This window comes from Furipterus horrens, unplaced genomic scaffold (assembly GCF_987537825.1).
Source record: "Furipterus horrens unplaced genomic scaffold, mFurHor1.1.pri manual_scaffold_5, whole genome shotgun sequence".
Classification (NCBI taxonomy): domain Eukaryota; kingdom Metazoa; phylum Chordata; class Mammalia; order Chiroptera; family Furipteridae; genus Furipterus; species Furipterus horrens.
Window position 1 is genome coordinate 10791490 of NW_028327175.1, and position 18266 is coordinate 10809755.

The following is an 18266-nucleotide window of genomic DNA, read 5'->3' on the forward strand; positions in this document are numbered from 1 at the left end:
GAGAAAGAAACAAAGCTCACCAATCTTAAGGTTGTTTGCTTCCCCAATCCAACTGGGTACCAGCAATATTGAATATGCAACATAACTTTTAAGCTTCCTAAATCCCAGTACCATCTTCAAAGCATATAAGGCATCTCTTCAGGCTTAGCCATGTGCTCTGATCCAGCCCTCATGTCTACTGCTTAAGTATTTGATGTTAACAGTGCGTAATGAGAAAGCAGAGAGAGATTTTCATTGTCTTCACAGAGTAGGTCAGGTGGAAAAACAATACCACCACATGCATGCCCTGGCAATGTGACCAACAGTTTCTTGTCTCCGGATTCCTCCTCCTCTTCTCACCCTTCACCCTTATCATGGGCAGACTCATCGTGACAATGCTATTGTTGGGCAGCCCAAGTTCACTGCCATCCAAGAGGGTCTCCTGGAGATCCTATTATGTATCAGGCCCTTCCCAGAGCTGATCTTCAATCATCATGTCAATCCTGAGTGCTGGTGGCGTTCCCATTTCTCAGACAAGGAAACTGAGGCTAAGTGAGGTGTGGTGAGCTCCCTGTGACCGAGCTGATAAAAGGTGACAAGAGCTGAACTCAGAACTGAACCTTGATTTCAAAGTACCACACACTGCTACTTTACTGTAGAGAATGAAGATTCACTTCATGGATGTGGAGCCTGGGCTTCAGGGAGATTCTAGGACCAGCCTGTTAGACCTAGTGTAGGTTTACATGGGGGGGCTGACTCATGGTCACCCAATGTTGTCCATGTGCAATCTCTAGAACCTGTGAATATGTCACCTGCCATATAAAAAGGATGTTTTAATGATCTTGAGACGGGGAAATTATGCTAGGACCCAGCGTAGCCACAAGTGTTCTTCTAAGAGGGACGCAGGAGGAGTAGCGTGCGTAGTAGGTGGGACAAGAGAAGGAAGAGGCTGGCTGATGCGAGAAAGTGGCCATCAGGCAGGGGGGCTAGAAACCGCAAAAGGCAAGGAAATAGATTTTCTCTGGGAGTCCCCGGAGAAACGCAAGCCGGCCAACATCCACCTTGATTTTAGACTTCTGATCTACAGGCCTGTGAGAGCATAAATGTGTGTTGTCTTAAGTCACTAAGTTGGTGGTAATTGGTTGCAGCAGCCATAGGAAAATAACACAGCTTATTGATGAAAAGGAAGCAGTGACCCGACGGTTAGGTTGGCCGGTTGCTCTCCTCATTCTTTGGGGCCGATGACTCCTCTCCCTGCCCCACCTTTTCTGCACAACACCTCAGGGAGGCCTCTTATATCAAAAATCTCATGAAGCCCTCAATTTTTAAAAAGTTGTTGAATTGTTCTTATGTTAAATATATTTGTTATATATAAACATGTATAATATGCATATACAAATATATATACACTCTATCAACGGCACTGCTGAAAGACCCAGAAGGAAGTACGAATTAAGAGAATTTGTTTTCTGTGACTTAATAAATTAAAATAAGATCTTGCATAATACCATATACCTCATAAAACAGAGAGAATACAGGGCCAGGCTGGGAAGAGCCTTCAACAGCAGGTAACTGACAAGCAAAGGTGTTAGAGAGAATATTGTAATTCAGTAAACATCATGAATGCCGACTTAGAAAAAATATATTCCATCTAGAGCAAAAACACCTTTCAGCTGCACTGGTTCTCCATTAGGGGAAGGTACTTTCCAGGGAACATTTAGAAATGTATGGGGCGGTGGGGGTAGGCGGGTGGTTTGGTTGCCATAGCAACAGGGATGAGAGGGAGGAAAATGAGGACGGGTGGTGGGAAGGTAGAGTGGTGGGGAAGATTAGCATTTAGTGTCCGGGGTCAGGAATGGCCAATGCCTGTGGTTCTCAAGACAATCCCAGCTCAGGAACTGTGTCACTAAAAATGATAACAACATCTCCACTGAGAGACACTGAAAGGGACACTCCAATAAATAGCCTTCAAATAGATGGTAACAAGGGCTATTTGGAATTTATCATTTATATGTATTTTATATATTACATGTAATATATATTATATATTGTGTGTAATATATATTATGTGTTTTCTATATATGTGTGTGTAATATATATTATGTGTTTATATATATATATAGTTTATGCCAGGAAATAGGGCACATGGTAAAAAGAAACCCTTTTGCCCCCCTCAAGCTGCATATAGTGTGGTCGGGGACAGACCAGTCCTGCGATGATAGCTGTAACCTGGAGCAAGGAGAGCAAAGGAGGGGACAAGAAAGGCCTCCTGAAGGACACGCTGCCTCCCCTGACATCAGAGTTGGAGGCAGCAAGGAGAAGGTGGGCGGAGTGGTCTGCAGGGGTCAGTGGGGTAGGGAGTGAGGTTCCAGGCAGGGAGTCGTGTGTATAATGAAGGCCTAGTGTCAAAGGACACAGTGCTGTTGGGGTGATTCTGACCTGGGGAGGCTTGAGAAATGAGTCCGGAGAGGGGAGCAGTGGTCTGGTAACTAAGGGTCCTGAGACTCTGGTCAGGAGTGTGGACTTTATACTGGGGCCAGGAGAAGCCCTTGGGGAGTGTAAAACAGGGAGTGGCAAGAACCCTAGTTACAGGCGGTGGCATTGAACTGAGACCTTCGTTAGTGTCAGTTCTTCACCACCTGCCTCAGATGCTGGAGGAGGCGTCCATTGAGTCGCCCGGGCTCTCTCTGTCTATCTCTCCTTCTGGCTGCATTACGTAGAGTCACAGAGACAGGACCGGCCTCCCTCACCCACTCGGCGTGATCCCTGCCACCGACCTCGCCCACCTGCTGAGGACTGCCTTCTGTGGGCAGACCGCGCTGCCTTCCAGGTCACAGCTCTCAGGCGAGTTTGGAAGGTGGCCCGGGAGTCTAAAGGAGAAGCATGGGGTGGCCCAAAGGCCCTGCAATCAAACTCTCTGACTCGGCATCCCACCCTCGCCATTTGTAAGTTTTGTGACCACCAGCTGTGCACTTAACCTCAGTTTTCTCATCTGGACAATGGGAACAATGACAATAACTAACCTTACAGGGTTTTAATAAAGATCAGCTAAGGCCATGTGAAAAGCTCAGCCCTTAAAGCCCCCGGTAAGTTTTAGCTATTATTATAATGGGAGGCAAAGAGCCCAGTTTAGCTCAGAGAGTAGGAGTGTGCCTGCTAGAGTCACATTGTTATGTTTAAAGTTTAGTCCCATAACATGTGGTCATAGGAACGCCACTTAAACCCACCGCACCTCATTTTCACATTTTCTGGGAAAAGGGTAGCAAGAATAGTTCCTGTTTCAGAGGACGAACATGACTTGATTTTAACCATGTAGATCTCTAAGAACATACTTAGATTTTTCTTAGAAATCTCCTGGCACATAGTAAGATCTCTATAAATCTTCGTTATTGTTTTAAATGGCGTAAGCCAGACAAGCAGCGTGGGACAGAAGCAGGCTTTGAAGGACAACGAGTGAGTGTCATACATAAAAAAACAGGAAGGGGAAGAAAACCAATATATATATATTTATAATTTATATCATGTATTTTTCAATGACAGTCAACATTTAATAATTAATTTCAGAGGCACAACATGGCGATTAGGCATTTATGTAACTTACAAAGTGATCGCCCCTATGAGTCTAGTACTCTGACACCATGCACAGATATTCCAATATTGTTGACTATGTTTCCTATGCTGTATTTGACATCGCATGACTACTTTATAACTGCCCATTTGTACTTCTTAATCCTTTTTTTTTTCCACCCAGCCCCCAAACCTCCTTCCCTCTGAGACTCGCTGATAGAGGAACAGTGTTTTTTGAATGCTTCATAAGTATCTGGAACTTAATATCAAAGATGTTTTGAGGGTCAAATAAAATAAGATACCTGCTTGACTGATGTATGTCTTCTTTTCTTTCTTTAAAAAAAATCGTTTATTCACTTATTTATTTTTAGAGAGAGTGCAGAGGGAGAAAGAGAGGGAAGACAACATCTGTGTTCGAGTGAATCCATCAGTTGCCTCTCTCACGCCCCAAACTGGGGACCTGGCCCATAATGCAGGCATGTGCCCTGACTGGGAATCGAACCAGCAACCTTTCAGTCTACTGACCAGTGCTCAATCCACTGAGCCACACCTGCCAGGGCTGTCACTGTTTTCTTATTCCAATTTTGCCGCTGGGCCTTACAGTTTAAGTAGTTTACCCAGGATCACGTGATAGGTGATGGACCAGGCTATGTTGGATTGTAAATCCCTGTCCTTCCCCTTCCCCTTGCTGTGTCCAGCTACAAAGAGAAGGGACGTGACCCAGGAGGGTGTGGGGACAGGAGGAATCAATTCATCTGCAGTTAAGATTACGACCCGGGTACCCCGCTGATGCTCTCCTTTAAGTTCAAGAAACTGGGGTGCTGGTCCCATGATGGCCAGCAGATGTCAGTGCTAACAACCAATTCCTCCCCTTGCTTGGGTTTCCAGAACTAAGTGCCAGGGTGCACTTATTTCTTCATTTGGCAAGCAGCACCGGCAGATTCGGCTGTCTAAGAGAAGTCTAACCTGGTAGTGGAGCCCATCTTCAAAGGCACCCGAGTGTGGAGTGGCTTTGGAGGGCTGGGTCAGAGGAATATGTGTTAGAGCAGCCCAGAACTGAATTTGGAAAGGTGTGGCAGTGGGACACTTGGCTCTTAAGATAAAAGCCCAAATCGTCACTTCCCAAGAAAACATTTGTATTTGGAAGGTGGTAGTTCCTTGAGGGAAGTCAGCTGTGGGAACTGAAAGGCACTCAAACCCATGGATTCACTAAGTGAAAGTTATTGATTGGTTATCAGTTATTGATCAGAAAAGGCTTGGAACTGTAGCTTTAAAAATCTTTAAATCATAAAATGTAACTTACTCACAATGTCAAACTATACATACACGTACACAATTAAAACGAAATGTTCTGTAATAATACTTTCACAACGCGTGAGAGGTACTCTGATACTTTCTATCCTGTTCTATTCTATTCTATTCTATTCTATTCTATTCTATTCTATTCTTTCATGAAAAAAAAAAAAATAGCTAGCTGGGACCCACCAACTGAGGACCCACAGTCTGAAGAACAGCGACGCAGGACAGTGTGTCACAGTATGTATAGAAGTCCTGGGTTTGCAATGCTTGATCACCGCTAATCGCCAGGATTAGGATATTCTAAGGGAGAAAACTCTTGCATTGAATACGGACCTGGACTCAAACTGCAACTTTTTCTCAAATAATAATTTATTCTCTGAAGCACCCCTTGCTTATGTGTGAAACTGATATCATTGTGCCTCCTCAAGGGGCTGTTGTGACGTGTCTGGCACGCAGCAGGTTTTCAACATACGGCTGCCCATCCACACGTGAAGGGTTTGATACGGTATGTGGTTAGAGAACCTTACAGTTCAACTGAATGAGGGCCTTCTGGGGTGGAAGGGGTGTTAGTGCTAACACCCGTGACTGGACATCCTTAGCACAGATAGACCTGTGTGTGCAGCTCAGGCATGAGTGCTTGCAGAGGCGGAGTGCTGGAACAATGGCGCTCAGAGGTGTTGGGGGAGGAAGGTCTGTCTGGGTTACAGTGACGCCTTTTACTGCAATTCCCCCTGCTGTCGCTCTCCTGGTACTTACTACGCGAATAACATCACTTACTTAATGATTTTTCCCTGTGAAGATCTGTGCTTCGCTTGTGAACAGTAAATACTCAAAACATCACCGAATTAATGCATAATTAGGCATGAGTGTGGGACTGGGGGTCAGGGGTCCCATCTGGACAACTCCAGTTAGGAGGCTCTGGAGGGAGGAGCTTGGAGGGCTGACTTTTTAAGGTCCAAGGTAATAAACACTAATGGCAGGGTGCTGTGATTTGCCCAATAATGGAGCTGCTTCTGTAGATTTCTTCAGCCTGCAGAGCCTCATAGTTGCTACCTGAAGAAATGACAGATTTCCTAGAATTTCAGCTTCTCTGAACACAGGGCATAAGAATTCACACTGCCGTTGGCATTGTTTTCTTGTGATGTGTTTATATCTCTCATCCCTGTGAGATTGTAAATTCCTCGAACTCGTTTTAAGATACATGCCTGTTTTTCGGGATCGCCTGCCCTATGTGGTCATGGGCACTTACCCTGTAGCTACCACCTTACAGATGAGGTGACCGAGGCTCAGAGAGGCTATAACACTTCCCCAAGGTCACACAGCAAACAGCAGAGCCAGGATTCAAACATAGCCCTCTAAGGCCACAGCTCTCATGTCGCCTTCCTTCTTCTTCCCCAGTCACTAGCTCAGAGCCAGCGTGTTGGCAACGCTCAGGGAACACACGTTGATGGTTGGTGGACAGACCCAGGACTCGAAAGTCTGATTCTCTACAGACAAGGCGGGGCCCTGAATTGCCAGGCCCAGGTTGGAACTGCATGTTCCAGGATCCTGGGCCTGGCAGGGTGCGGTGGGTGGCAGGGTAGAGGAGGTAGGGGACACTTCTTCAGAGCACAGAGCCTGGGAACTGGTGATGTGAGGGAGGATGTCACAGTGGGAAGAGAAATGGAAAACCATTAAGCTTAAGGCCTCGGTCTGAGGGCTAAGGAGAGAGAATGCCAGAGAAGAGAGAGGAAGCGTCATTGCCTGCAATCAAGGGAGAGCCAGGGACTAAAGAGGGGAAAGGCAGGGAGGCGGAGGAGGGCTCTAAGCCTCAGGACCATCCCAGACTCGCGAAAGGACACCACACCACAGACTCCGACTCCCACAGCCGGCTGCTTTTACAACTCCATGCTCTGGCCTGACTCTTGAAACTTTAGAGCTGGGGAAGACTTTGGAGGTTATTTGCTGCCATCCTGTGGCAAGATCTCTCTTTCTCTCTCTCTCTCTCTGTCTGTCTCTCCAGATAAAGCCACCCTGGACCCACAGTGTGAAAACAAAAGTAACAATAACATCAATGCTAACAATAGCTGGAGCGGGTCGTACAAGTCCTGTACAATTGCTACCGCATGGATGCTGAGCAGTTGGAAGGGCCGTGGGGTGGTCGATACTGGTGTGGCTGTACGAGTGCACTGATTTGTGGCTGCAACTGGGAACAGTTGCCTTGTACAGAGGGCCTGTACGTGCTGGGCATGGGTTAAGGGTCACCTAATTAAATCCCCCGAAAACATCATGATCCCAGTGATACTTCCCCAGAGGAGGAAGTGTTAGGGTGAGAGCAGTGAACCTCCTGTGTGTTCCAGGACACAGAGTGCGTGAGTGGAGGGGTTTGATTTGAACTGGGAGCTCCTCACTGCAAAGCTCATGCTCAGGTGGATTTGAAAAACATTTCCATTATTTCTACTTCAAGCCTTTGTCCACTCCGGAAGGGCTTTTACTTAAGGAAAATGGCCAGACTTGATTCAGGCACAACCTTGTGGGGGTCAGAAGCCCTAGTGTGGGTTCCGTCACAGGGTCTGAGCTCTACCACTGCTCAGCTCTTTCTCCAGTGCTGGCCCTTAGTCTTTCCTCTCATGGGCCTCAGGAAGCCCAGGGCGACCTGGCAGCGTGACCTGGGGCAAGTCACAACCTCGCTGAAAGATAAATGGAGGAAACTGAGGGGTGAAAAAACCTAGGCCTGACATATAAGCCCAAAGTCGTTTGAACTTTGTAAGTGAATAAATCTCAAAGGGAGAAATAAGGACTTCTTAAGCAGAAGTAAAAACATTAGTCTATGAAAAGGGACAATCCACTGAATGAAAAAGAACCCCAATAAAATTTCCCTCCCACTAAGCCTTGGTTTCCTATAATAGTAGTCATTATTGTAAAAAGCATAAGATATTTTGGTGGGAAAAGTTGACATGATTTTCTTGTTTGCTTTTTTGAATATACAGGATGGGGCAAAAGGAGGTGTACAATTGTTTGTATGGAAAATAATATAATAATTAATAGCTAATAATACACGAATGACCTTGGTGTTTCGCATACTCACAAGCATAAAGCCACTTTTGCCCACCCTGTACGTTCTGCCAAGCCGGTCAGGGCTGCACTCATCTGCCTCAAGAAATTAGGATAATTACCGCAGAAAGAAATCGGTAGTACTCAGGGTCTGATTCTCAGAACAGGATCTTATTTCAAGGCAACACGCTTCAGAGCAGGCATTGTGAAGGGAAGGTTTTGTAGATTCTCTCATTTTCTTCTTTAGCTCATGAAGACCCAGGCCTGGTGAAGCAGACCACAGGAATTCTCTAGGAAATTCATGTTGGAAGAGGAGTGGGAAGCAGAAATGCACCCCTCCTAGCTGCGGGGGTGGCTGTAAAAAGAAGGTCTGAGAAGTTCTTTGTCCGAGAGCGCAGGTGTTGCACGAGCCGAGGAGCGGAGAGCCGACGGGCACAGAGCTCCAGCCCACCTTCATTACTGCGGTGGCTGCCGGTGCCAACAGGGGGGTGGCGTGCGTGTCTGAGATCTCTCTCCTCTCCTGGGCCACGGGGACAGAGCCAGCAGGTCTGGCAGGGACCCTGCCTTGGTGGGAGCAAGTTCTGGGGCTGGAGAAAGCCCATGGAGAAGAGGAGAGGGAGCAGAAAGTCTTGGGGATGGCACTGGAAGATGCTAAGCATTTAAGTAGAATGACCCCAACTTTAAATAGAAAGTTCCCCAAAGGAGAACTTGGGGGCAAAGACTGGGGTTGTCCATCTGGACGATGAACAGATAAGTTAAAGATAAAAGAAAGGACCTCCTGCCACTCAAACTGGAATCAACCCAGAGTCCTCACCCGGGTGTGCAAGGCCACTCCTGACCAGTGGGCCTCAAACACCAGCGGGCCCCAGAATGACCTGGAGGGCTTGTTAAGACAGATGGCTGGGTGCTGCCTTCGGCTTTCTGGTTGGGCAGGCCTAGCATGGGAGCGGAGAAGTCGCATTTCGGAGGCAGCTCACACTGTGGGAATCACTGCTGTGGACGCAGGTGCTTCAAATTCCTTTTTTTTTTTCCCTTCAGATTTATAAACTAGTTTCTGTCTCCATAGCCTTTGCTTGAGTCCATAGTAATGAGCTTCTGGTACGGAAATGCTCTGTGCTTCCCGATGTCTGGTCTGGAACGACCCTCAGGAGCCTAGAGGAAGACCTTTGCCACACGGTGGCAGCAGCATCCCGGGTATAGGGTGGCTGGCCTGGAGCTGGGGACAGCTCATCAGCATGGGATGCCCTGGGTTCCCACAGAGCTGGCCTGCCTGCCTTTCCATTTCTCCTTGGCAGGGAGGATGGGGGTGGGGGCCTGGCTGAGGGGAGGTCATTGGCACATAGATGAGCAGTTTTGTTCTGTGGGACAATTGGAGGAAGCTGGGTGGTCTCCTTCACAAAACCTCCATGCAGCGTGGAGCTGCTGGGGGAGCTGGCCTGACAAAGGCCGCGGACAAGTCTGGCAGAGGCTGCCCGTCCGTCCCGGGCACAGAGGCCTGGTGGTTCCTCTTTATGCCCGTTTCCAGGGGTGACAGACCTCGGCAAAGACTCCCTCTCAGAAGATGAAGGTGTGTGGGCCCCTGGGAGTTCCGTCCTGCGCACCGTGGACAGGGATGGAGCCAGAACTACCCTCCCCACCCACAGCATCACCTGCACGCCTCTTCTGCCTTCCCAGAGCCTGTTTTATCCTAAACATCTTAAGAATCTTCCCAAGTGACAGGAACTGTGCTGAGAATTGTATATGATCATCTATTTAATTCTCATTACACCCTCTTAAGAAGGTATTACACTCATCCATGATGAGGAAGTTGATTTACTCCAGCACTAGCCACGTTTGGTTGACCATGGTACCCCACATTAACACCACCTCCAGTAGGACCAGGGAGCCTGGTATGAAGATTGGCTTGGGGGCTGCAGGTTTCAGCCAACCCCACAAGCACAGATGTGGAGGCTCTGGTCCAGGGAAACGTGATGATTAGGTCAGGCAACCAACGTTGGTCCAAAGCAAGTCAGATACTAGAACCCGCATTTCTGCCTCCAGGTCTGCTTCCCACTCTATCTTCCCCGTAAAGAAGCCCCATTAAAACTACTATTACCATGACATCACAAGTTATGTTCTCAAGTTAGCCAAGACGGGCCAGGGACCCTGATGAAACTTGTCAAAGATTCCAGTGGTGGCAGGTGTGGATTCTACCTAACGCTGTGCACACGTTTGGATGCAACCTCCACTCTGAAGCTGCAGGCTTTCAGGTGTGAGGAAGCAGGAAGCTATTTTCAGGGTAGCTGTGTTAGTTTTCTAACACACATGCAGACTTTCTCACATTTTCTACTTCTTTGGCTAATAGCTTGCCATCAGCTTAAGTGAAACAGGACCTCACAGAGACACTGTAGTGCCCAGGCTGTGGAATCTGGCGACAGTTTTCAGACTTGGGTTGCTGACAGAGTCTTTGAGTGCTGAGCTCTCTGGAGAGCAGACCCATCATCGGTTCCTTTTGGGGCTGTCTGGACAGACTCCTGGATGGTTTTCATTTTCTCCTGCTGTGTTTGCAAGCTCCTGCCTGGCTGGCTGTCTTCAGGACTCTGTATGATACCCTGAATCCACTGAGTTGGAAAAGAAATTCCACAGTTGTCATCTGACACCATCTTCTATGAGACTCACCACTCTCTTTAATATGGCTGCGTATTCACGATTCTTGGAAAGGAGTTTATGGTTTTAAGGAGCATATTTTGTTTTTCTGCAGTAACCAATTGGGCCCCACTTTTCATATTTTTCAGCCTGGATTTGAAGAAGGGGCATCTATGGATGCTGGAGTTCCTTGAAGAGACTCTGAAAAATGTCTCATTCCCAACTTTACAAGGACTGGAAAATCATGGTCTCTGAATAGCGCAATATAGGAAAAATAATATGGGAGCCTTTGTAAAAGGAGAACCCCAAATGAAAAGAAAAGTGTGTTCACCATTGGAAAACAATATGTGAATGTCAAATGTTCCAGCCTTGTAATGAATTACAGAAAGTTTTATGTTTGAAGTGGAAAGGGAGGCCGAGAGGAAGGAGTACTAGGAGGAAAGGCGGGGAAGAGAAAAGAGAAGAAAACAGATGTGACTCTTAAAATATTTCAAGCATGGATAACTGAAACAGTGTTCAATTTATTTAAGATCGTTCTGTGAAGTCTTAAAGGTGATTGATCAAACTTTTTAAATGCAGCCACAAGGTTTATAAGCGCATAATGAGTGATAACGTCTCCAGAACAAATAAATAGTAGGAAATGTCCCAGATCTGGGCTGCCTTTTAATGCCTATTTTTGCCTGCAGAGAGAAATGAAAAATTAGTCATTTTTAATAAATGCTATACACTTTTTCACCTACAATATCCACTTCATTGGCTGTTGTCTCGAATCTTCATTTCATTTTATGAAGGGTTGGCAGATTAACAAATAAAAATACAGGTTTCCCCGTGCGATATTAGGGGAAATACCCTAAAACAATTGTTATTTAATCCTTATGCTAAAACATTTTTTATTACTTATCTGAAATTCAAATTTAACTGAGTGTCTTGTACTTCATCGACAACCCTACTTGTATGTGAAAGTTCAGTAAAATGCTACTGTTTCCTAATTGAAGGTTGAGACAGCAGGTTTGTGGGGATGATGAGGAAGACCCTCTGAAAACGCTACCATGTGGCTTTCTGAGTACCTCCTTGTGCGTGGGAAACAGGAATGAAGGGGCTCCCGGCAGAGACTGCTGGAGAAGCAGGGTAATCAGAACGAGAAGGAAATGGCGACAATGACGAATTTTAACCCCCCTGATAGCTTTCACATATTGATCATCCCTCTGCACTGCAGACTTGGAATTCCAAGCGCGCTTAAAGCGAGTTCTGTGTAAGCGGATTACAGTCCTGCCTCTGGAAGAGCCCCGAGCCCCTCCTGGTGGCTGTTGTAGGTATCGGCCCGCCAGTACGGCCTCAACTTATCCCGGAGACTTCTCTCCCATTGTCCCTCTGAGAACTGCAGTTCCTTCGCTCTTCCTTCCTTGCTGTCTTTCTGTCGGCTTATTCATTCCGAGCCTGCCTGCGGGGTGACACTGCCCAACTTCTCTGGCTCCCCCCCTCGCCCCCCGCCTCCGAACAGGCCGCACAAAGCTGGTCATTGTTGCCCCGGTTCTGGGACCACCCGGGTGGCGAGGGGCCCGCGCGCTGCGGTCCAGGGCGTTTGACTGACAGCAACCTCCGGTCAAGTGCGCAGCAGGCGCCCGGAAAGGGGGCGTGAACTCGGCCCCCGGCAGGATCCTCCTCCGTCCGCTCCCAGCCTTCGGGAAACGAGCCCTTCCTCCAGGCGTTCTGCAGACCCACGCAATTAATAGTGTTAAAATCTGTTTTCAGCGTGGTGCCTAGGAACGAAGACTTTCCGAAAAAGGATTTCACAGGGAAAGCGAGACTTTTCAGCTTGGGAAAGGAAATCCTGTTTGAGGTGAACAGTAGCGCTGCACGGATAAATTCGGGCAGGGGAGCACTGGACCCCAACTTCTCGCAGTGTGGGGTTTAAAACATTTGTTTGGAATGTAGTGACTTACGAGAAACATGCAACAAACGTTCACCTGAAAAATGTGCACGGTTCCACTTGTGAGCAGAGCTGTGGCTCCCACGCGGGGAGCTCCACGCTTGCTTCGGTCCCCACCGTCTGAGCCGCACAGAGCTGCCCTGGCTCTTAGCCGTAACAAGGTCTCCACACCTGCCCAGGCAGGAGACCAGCTTCTCAGGCACTGTGGACTGGGGGAAGCTGGTGAGCGCAGTAGGAAGCGCGTCCTCCCCGCGCTCACACTTCGGTGGCACTCCCCTGAATGCGCGTCCGGGATGTTCCAGGTGTGCCCAGGTGTGCAGATGTGGATCCCGCACGGTGGTCTGAGCCGGTGTGGCTCCCTCAGGCTGTAAGCAGCTTTCTTCCGTTGCCCCATCGGCCATTCGGATGTCACAGACGCCTTGGGAAACGTTAGGATGTGCGGATCCAACAAGTGATTTGTAAACTGTTGGTCAAAAGATCCTTTAGAGAAGTGGATGGAAATGAAAGATTTCTACCCCAGAAAAAGGCAAAGGCACAAAACTTTCCCATAATTTCAAGAGCTATATGGACTCCTTGGTGTCTTCCGGTGGGTGTCCTTTGGCTTGTGCCCTAAGAGAGACTGCCACCTGCAGGTAGGGGGTCAGATGACAGGGTCTCCAGACCACTGCAACCCGGGCATTCGTCGTCGTCGGCAGCCGTCCGTCTCGAGAGACGATGGTGTAGCTTCTTAAGAGTCTATCTGCACCGCCGAGAATGGCTGTGCAGTCCGACTCGGGAGTGACATGGTATCTGTCTCCTCCCATATTGAATCGACATCTTGCGATGACACTGAAGCTACAGAGCCTGGGCAGGGTAATATGGAGGGTCTGCTGTTGCCCATGCAGCAGACCCCCCCTCTCTTCGCAGCTGAAGGGTCCAAGGGAAAGACGGAGTCAATACAGCTTGGCTTCAGGTGCGCCGCAGGAGTTGCCGGTGTTGACTACAACATCAAACCGCCTTAGGGACTCCGGCTCCGGATTTTCTGTCGGGGTTTACTCCCTTAGCCTTTCCCCTGAAGAGGTATGCCGCAAGGCAGCGGAGGTTTTTTGGAGTCAGAGTTTTCCTTCTCTGATGTACCCTGACTGGAAGATCGAACCAGCGACACTTAGCTCGCAGGCCGACGCTCAATCCACTGAGCTAAACCAGCCAGGGCATTCATTGCATGGTAAAACCTGCCACAGCAGTCATCCCCAAGTCCGTTTTGACGAGAGCAGTTCACCAGCATGACGGCTATTTCTGATACATCCTTGAGATCTTGTTCAACTCTTCAGAAATGGCAGTCGTAATCACATAGATAAATCTATCCACTTTAAAGGTCAGACAGGAAATTACTTTTTTTTTTTTTTGGAAGAACCCACAGTGTCATTTCACTTTTTTGATGCCAGTGTCGAAATTATTCAGTTTGTCTGAGAAATGTGAATCTGATGTGGACAAGTGCAGTTGTTACAGTCACGTGTGTCTCTCACCCCCTCCTGTGTCCGGTCCAATTCGAGGAGTTGGGCAGGGAGTGGGTGTTCTTATTTATTTTCTTGTGGCTGGCTTCTCCATCTGGTCCTTCTAGGATTTCACCTAGTACAACCTAAACAAATCTGCATGGTATCCTTCCCCAGCATTGCTCTGAGCTCATTGCAATACTTTCTTGAAAGGAAAATGTATTTTCCTTCAGGGAGAATAATAACAACAACATGCAAAGGTATAATGTAAAACTATTTTTTTTTCTTTATTGAAAATACATCTACAAGGTAATGCTTCTCAGTCCACACAGGTACATGTATACACAAAGCCTGTGATGGGCTGGTGAGAGGGTCCTCCTAGAGGACTTGCTTTCCATAAGAAATGGTTAGTACAAAAAAGAAAGATCACACTGTGTAACAGAATTAATTTGACATGATTAATTTTTGCCCTACTGGCATCACAGGATGACGTCCATGTACAGTAACTCTTGAAGTGTATTTCCCAAACCGAGCCTTGACAGGGTTACTCCACCCCAGCCTAACCTTAACTTTTGTACACACGTAATGCTCGGGATCTATATAAAAATATCTCTAATTGTGTATCAGAGGGGGTGTGTCTAGATTTTCAGTCTGTTAGCATAATTAAGTCCATTCTTCACCATTTTCAATCAGAAACTCAAACACAGATGGTATTGTCTGACAGCTCCCACTCCACGTCTTTGACGGGATATTCCTTTGGGGGTAAAAAATTAATCTCTGAACCTGGGAGCTGCCTTGCCTGAAACCAATGCCCCTGCCATTTATTTCTTGGAATCACGCTGACAATGTCTTTATACTGATTCATCTTCTACCATTTCTTTCAGGGACTCAAACAAAACAAAACAAAACCCCACTCCAGCTGAAGGTTTTGAATGATCTGGTAAGTGGAATTCCAACACAAAGAAGTATCTTGTTTCCCTTATTCTAAGAACTTTTGATTATAGTCAGAAACCTTTTCAAATAAGAGACCACCCACCCAGCTCACAGACTGCTATCAGAGAACTCATTCATTTGACTTGTTTAAAATATATAAGAAGTAACCTTATATTTTGATATACAGACTTCCTTGGGGAATGTTTTTGAACTCAAGAGAAAAAAAAGTGTTTCTGGTTAAAAAAAATAAACCTCTTTTATTAAAAAATTTTTCCTTAAAGATGACCTACATATAACCTTGGTGCTTTGAAATCCTCCCTTTATAATGTCAACCATGCTTCATTCTTTCCTAACTGGCTCTTTCGTGTTCCGTAGTAAAACCATGAGCACCCGTACTAGTTGCTAGTCTTCCGTTTTAGTTTCTAAAAGTCTATTGTCAGTTGAGGACTGGTGGGAGGCATTCTTCCCAGAGCAGTCCAGGGGAGGGTAGGAAGAAGGGAAAACTTAGGCTGTTAGGAAGAAGTGAGTGAAGAGATCGTGAATCATTTCACTCCTAGTATTGCCTCTGGCCTGGTGACGTGCACAACTGACATTTTGGACACAGGACCCGATAAAACACACCGCCAACCCGCCCCTACTTAGAAGTGTTCATTCCCAATAAACGTCCTTTTTGAAAGTCCCGTGCTCCACAGGATGCTACTTTCTTTAGGATGTTCCCAAAATCGAGGACAGGCTCTTTCAATGATGCCACAGGATATTCAGACTACCAGAGACCACCAAGGCATTTAGGGAGTTCACCCATTTTACAGACGAGGACACTGAGGCCTAGAGATAAGACCTAACTTGCCCATGGCTGCCTGGAAATTTGCCTTTGGCCACCTGCTCACGGCTGTGCTAGGTGTGTATGCAGATTGTCCTGCTACTAATAGAACAAGAATACAAATCAGAATAAGAAGGGGAAACACCCTTCTGTCTAATTGATAACCAATGGCAGTTTATCAAGTTGTGTTGTTTTGATACTAAAACTGAAGTGTGTTCTGACGGATTTCTAAATTTTTAAAGTTGATTTAAAAGCACGTGTTTAGCTTTTTTGTTTGGCTTATTTACTTACTTAAAAAACATCACATTTACAGGATCATGTCACATGAACTTGCAAGATCTGATCAAGACTACTTTTTATCTCAGTACCTTATTATAGATAAGATTAACATGAAATGACTTAAAAACTTTCAAATACATTTTGGCCACTGCAAAACCCTCCCTTGTTTTTGGATGCAGACTTCCAAATCCTATGACAGCTGGGAGGAAGAGGGAGGGGCGGGGCTTACTGAAGAGAATGAGTTGTGATGAGATGGAAGCGTTTTGTCGTGGTTTTCAAACACCTGGTGCTCAAGAAAGCATTTCTTTCTGTTCTTCTACATCTTGGTTTCGCTGTCGATGGGTTTCTCTGTTTCGCTTTCCTGGGCAATCAGCTGATAGGGTTTCTTCATTTCATTCTCTTCAATCACTGAGTTACCCATCTCGGCATCTTGGTTCTTCAGTTCGTGCCGAGACAAATGCTCGATGATGCCGGCCCCGAGGGAGTCTCCCAGCACGTTGGTGGTGGTGCGGAGGCGGTCCCTGGCGGAGGGCGGGAAGAAGGGACAGTGAGGCTCCGTGAACAACAGCGTGTGACTCCAGCTCACATTTGTAACCACTGGGGGAGGGTTTGGGAGCATCTCTTACAACTCTACTTGGTGTATCCCCCGAATGTATCATTAAATAACAGACTCATAACCTTTATAAATAGTGGTTAGTAAAACTTGTAAGAACATGTAGATGATTAATTTTCAGTTACTAGTTAGAGTACCAGTAGTGGTGGAATGACTCTCCCCTTTCTCTTTGTAGTAACCACGTCTCTCTGATTCTCTGTCTTATAACTCACCTTTTTTTTACACCAGCAGTTCTCAAAGTGTGGTCCAGAGACCCCTGGGGATCCCTGAGGTCGAACCTATTTTCATAATAATGCTACGATGCTGTTTGCCCTTTATATTCTCCTTTCCTCATGAATGTCTAGCAGAGTTCTGCAAAGACCACAACACAGCACAGAAGGCACCACAACTGATTGAATACAGAAGCAGTTAGGAGACTCCACCTGTCTTGTATCAAGTCAGGTATTAAGGTGATTTGCAAAGATGTAAAATGGTATCATTCTTTTCCCTAAATTTTTGGTTTGGGAAATGGTATGTTTTTCATAAAAATGTTATGTTGACATGTATTGAATTTATTATTATAACTTCTAAATGAATTCAACATTTTTAAAAATTAAGTTTTTCTAGTATTGATAGATATGACCCACATAGATAAAAGCTTTTTTGGTCCTCAATAATTTTTAAGTGCAAAGAAGTCCTGAGACTAAACTTTGAGAACCGCAGGTTCCTACTAATAAAAGCCCTGGCTGGTGGGCTCAGTGGATTGAGCACCAGCCTGTGAACAAAAGGATTGCTGGTTTGATTCCGTCAGGGCACATGCCTGGGTTGTGGGCCAGGTCCTTGGTTGGTGGCGTGCAAGAGGCAACCAAGAGATGGTTCTCTCACACATCAATGTTTCTCTCTCTCTCTTTCTCCCTCCTTTCCTCTCTAAAAAAAAAAAAAAAAAAAAAGTCCTATTCGTTCAATGCCGTGGCCCAGACAGTGACAGAATGCTTTCCATGTATCACTATATTTAATCCTCACAGCCCCACAGGGAGGCAGGTGACATCATGACCCCCATTTTACAGAGGAGAAGACTAGGGTGGCTGGGTAACCTGCCCACATCACACAAGACTGGGAGGCAAACACAGATCCAAGTGATTCTGGAACTCCTGCTCTCAATGATCACCCTCCCCAGCATGTCTCCTGCCTCGGGCAGTCTCGGGCTCATCTCCATGGTCATTAGGTGTCGTGAAACCAACATATGTTGTCTCCAGCATCTACTGTGTCCTTCTATGAATTCACTTTGGGAATGTTGGCTAGAGATTTTTTTTTTTTTTCTTTTTTTTGGTAAGTGGGTGGGAGGGAATTTATGAGAAAAGAGGCAGAGATTGTCAGCTGGAAGGGTGAGGGGAAAGGGCAGAGGGTTGGCCCTAGAGGGCACTCTTTCGGAACCTTCCCTAGAGCCAAAACTCAACCCCCTTCAGGATGCTAGCTCTTGCCCCACTGTCTGCACAGCTGCCCCGCTTCCTGCTGGGCTCACATGGGAGTGGCCGGCTGCATGACGCCGCTGGCTGGGAAGCACAGGGAGGCAGGGCTAGAGTCTGCAGTTCTGTCCCAGCCACTCTGGGGACGTTGTGCAATTCAGACTGGCCTTGCTGATTGCTGTTGGCTTTGCAGACCGGGTTTCCCAATCCCTGAATGGCTTTATGGGGTGAGATGTGTAGCAGCCAGATGCGGGTGCCCCCGCAGGCTGAT

At 46.8% G+C, this 18266-nt stretch overlaps 1 protein-coding gene across 1 annotated transcript in view; it reads right to left on the reverse strand.

Annotated features, from left to right (window-relative positions):
- Positions 1-14168: 14168 nt before the first annotated feature.
- SLC1A3 (solute carrier family 1 member 3) overlaps positions 14169-18266 on the reverse strand; it is an 81031-nt gene continuing 76933 nt past the window's right edge. The window contains exon 10 of the mRNA XM_090276171.1: positions 14169-16458. Coding sequence (XP_090132297.1) covers positions 16254-16458 — 205 coding nt within the window. The 3' untranslated portion in view covers positions 14169-16253. The remainder of the gene's footprint in view (positions 16459-18266) is intronic.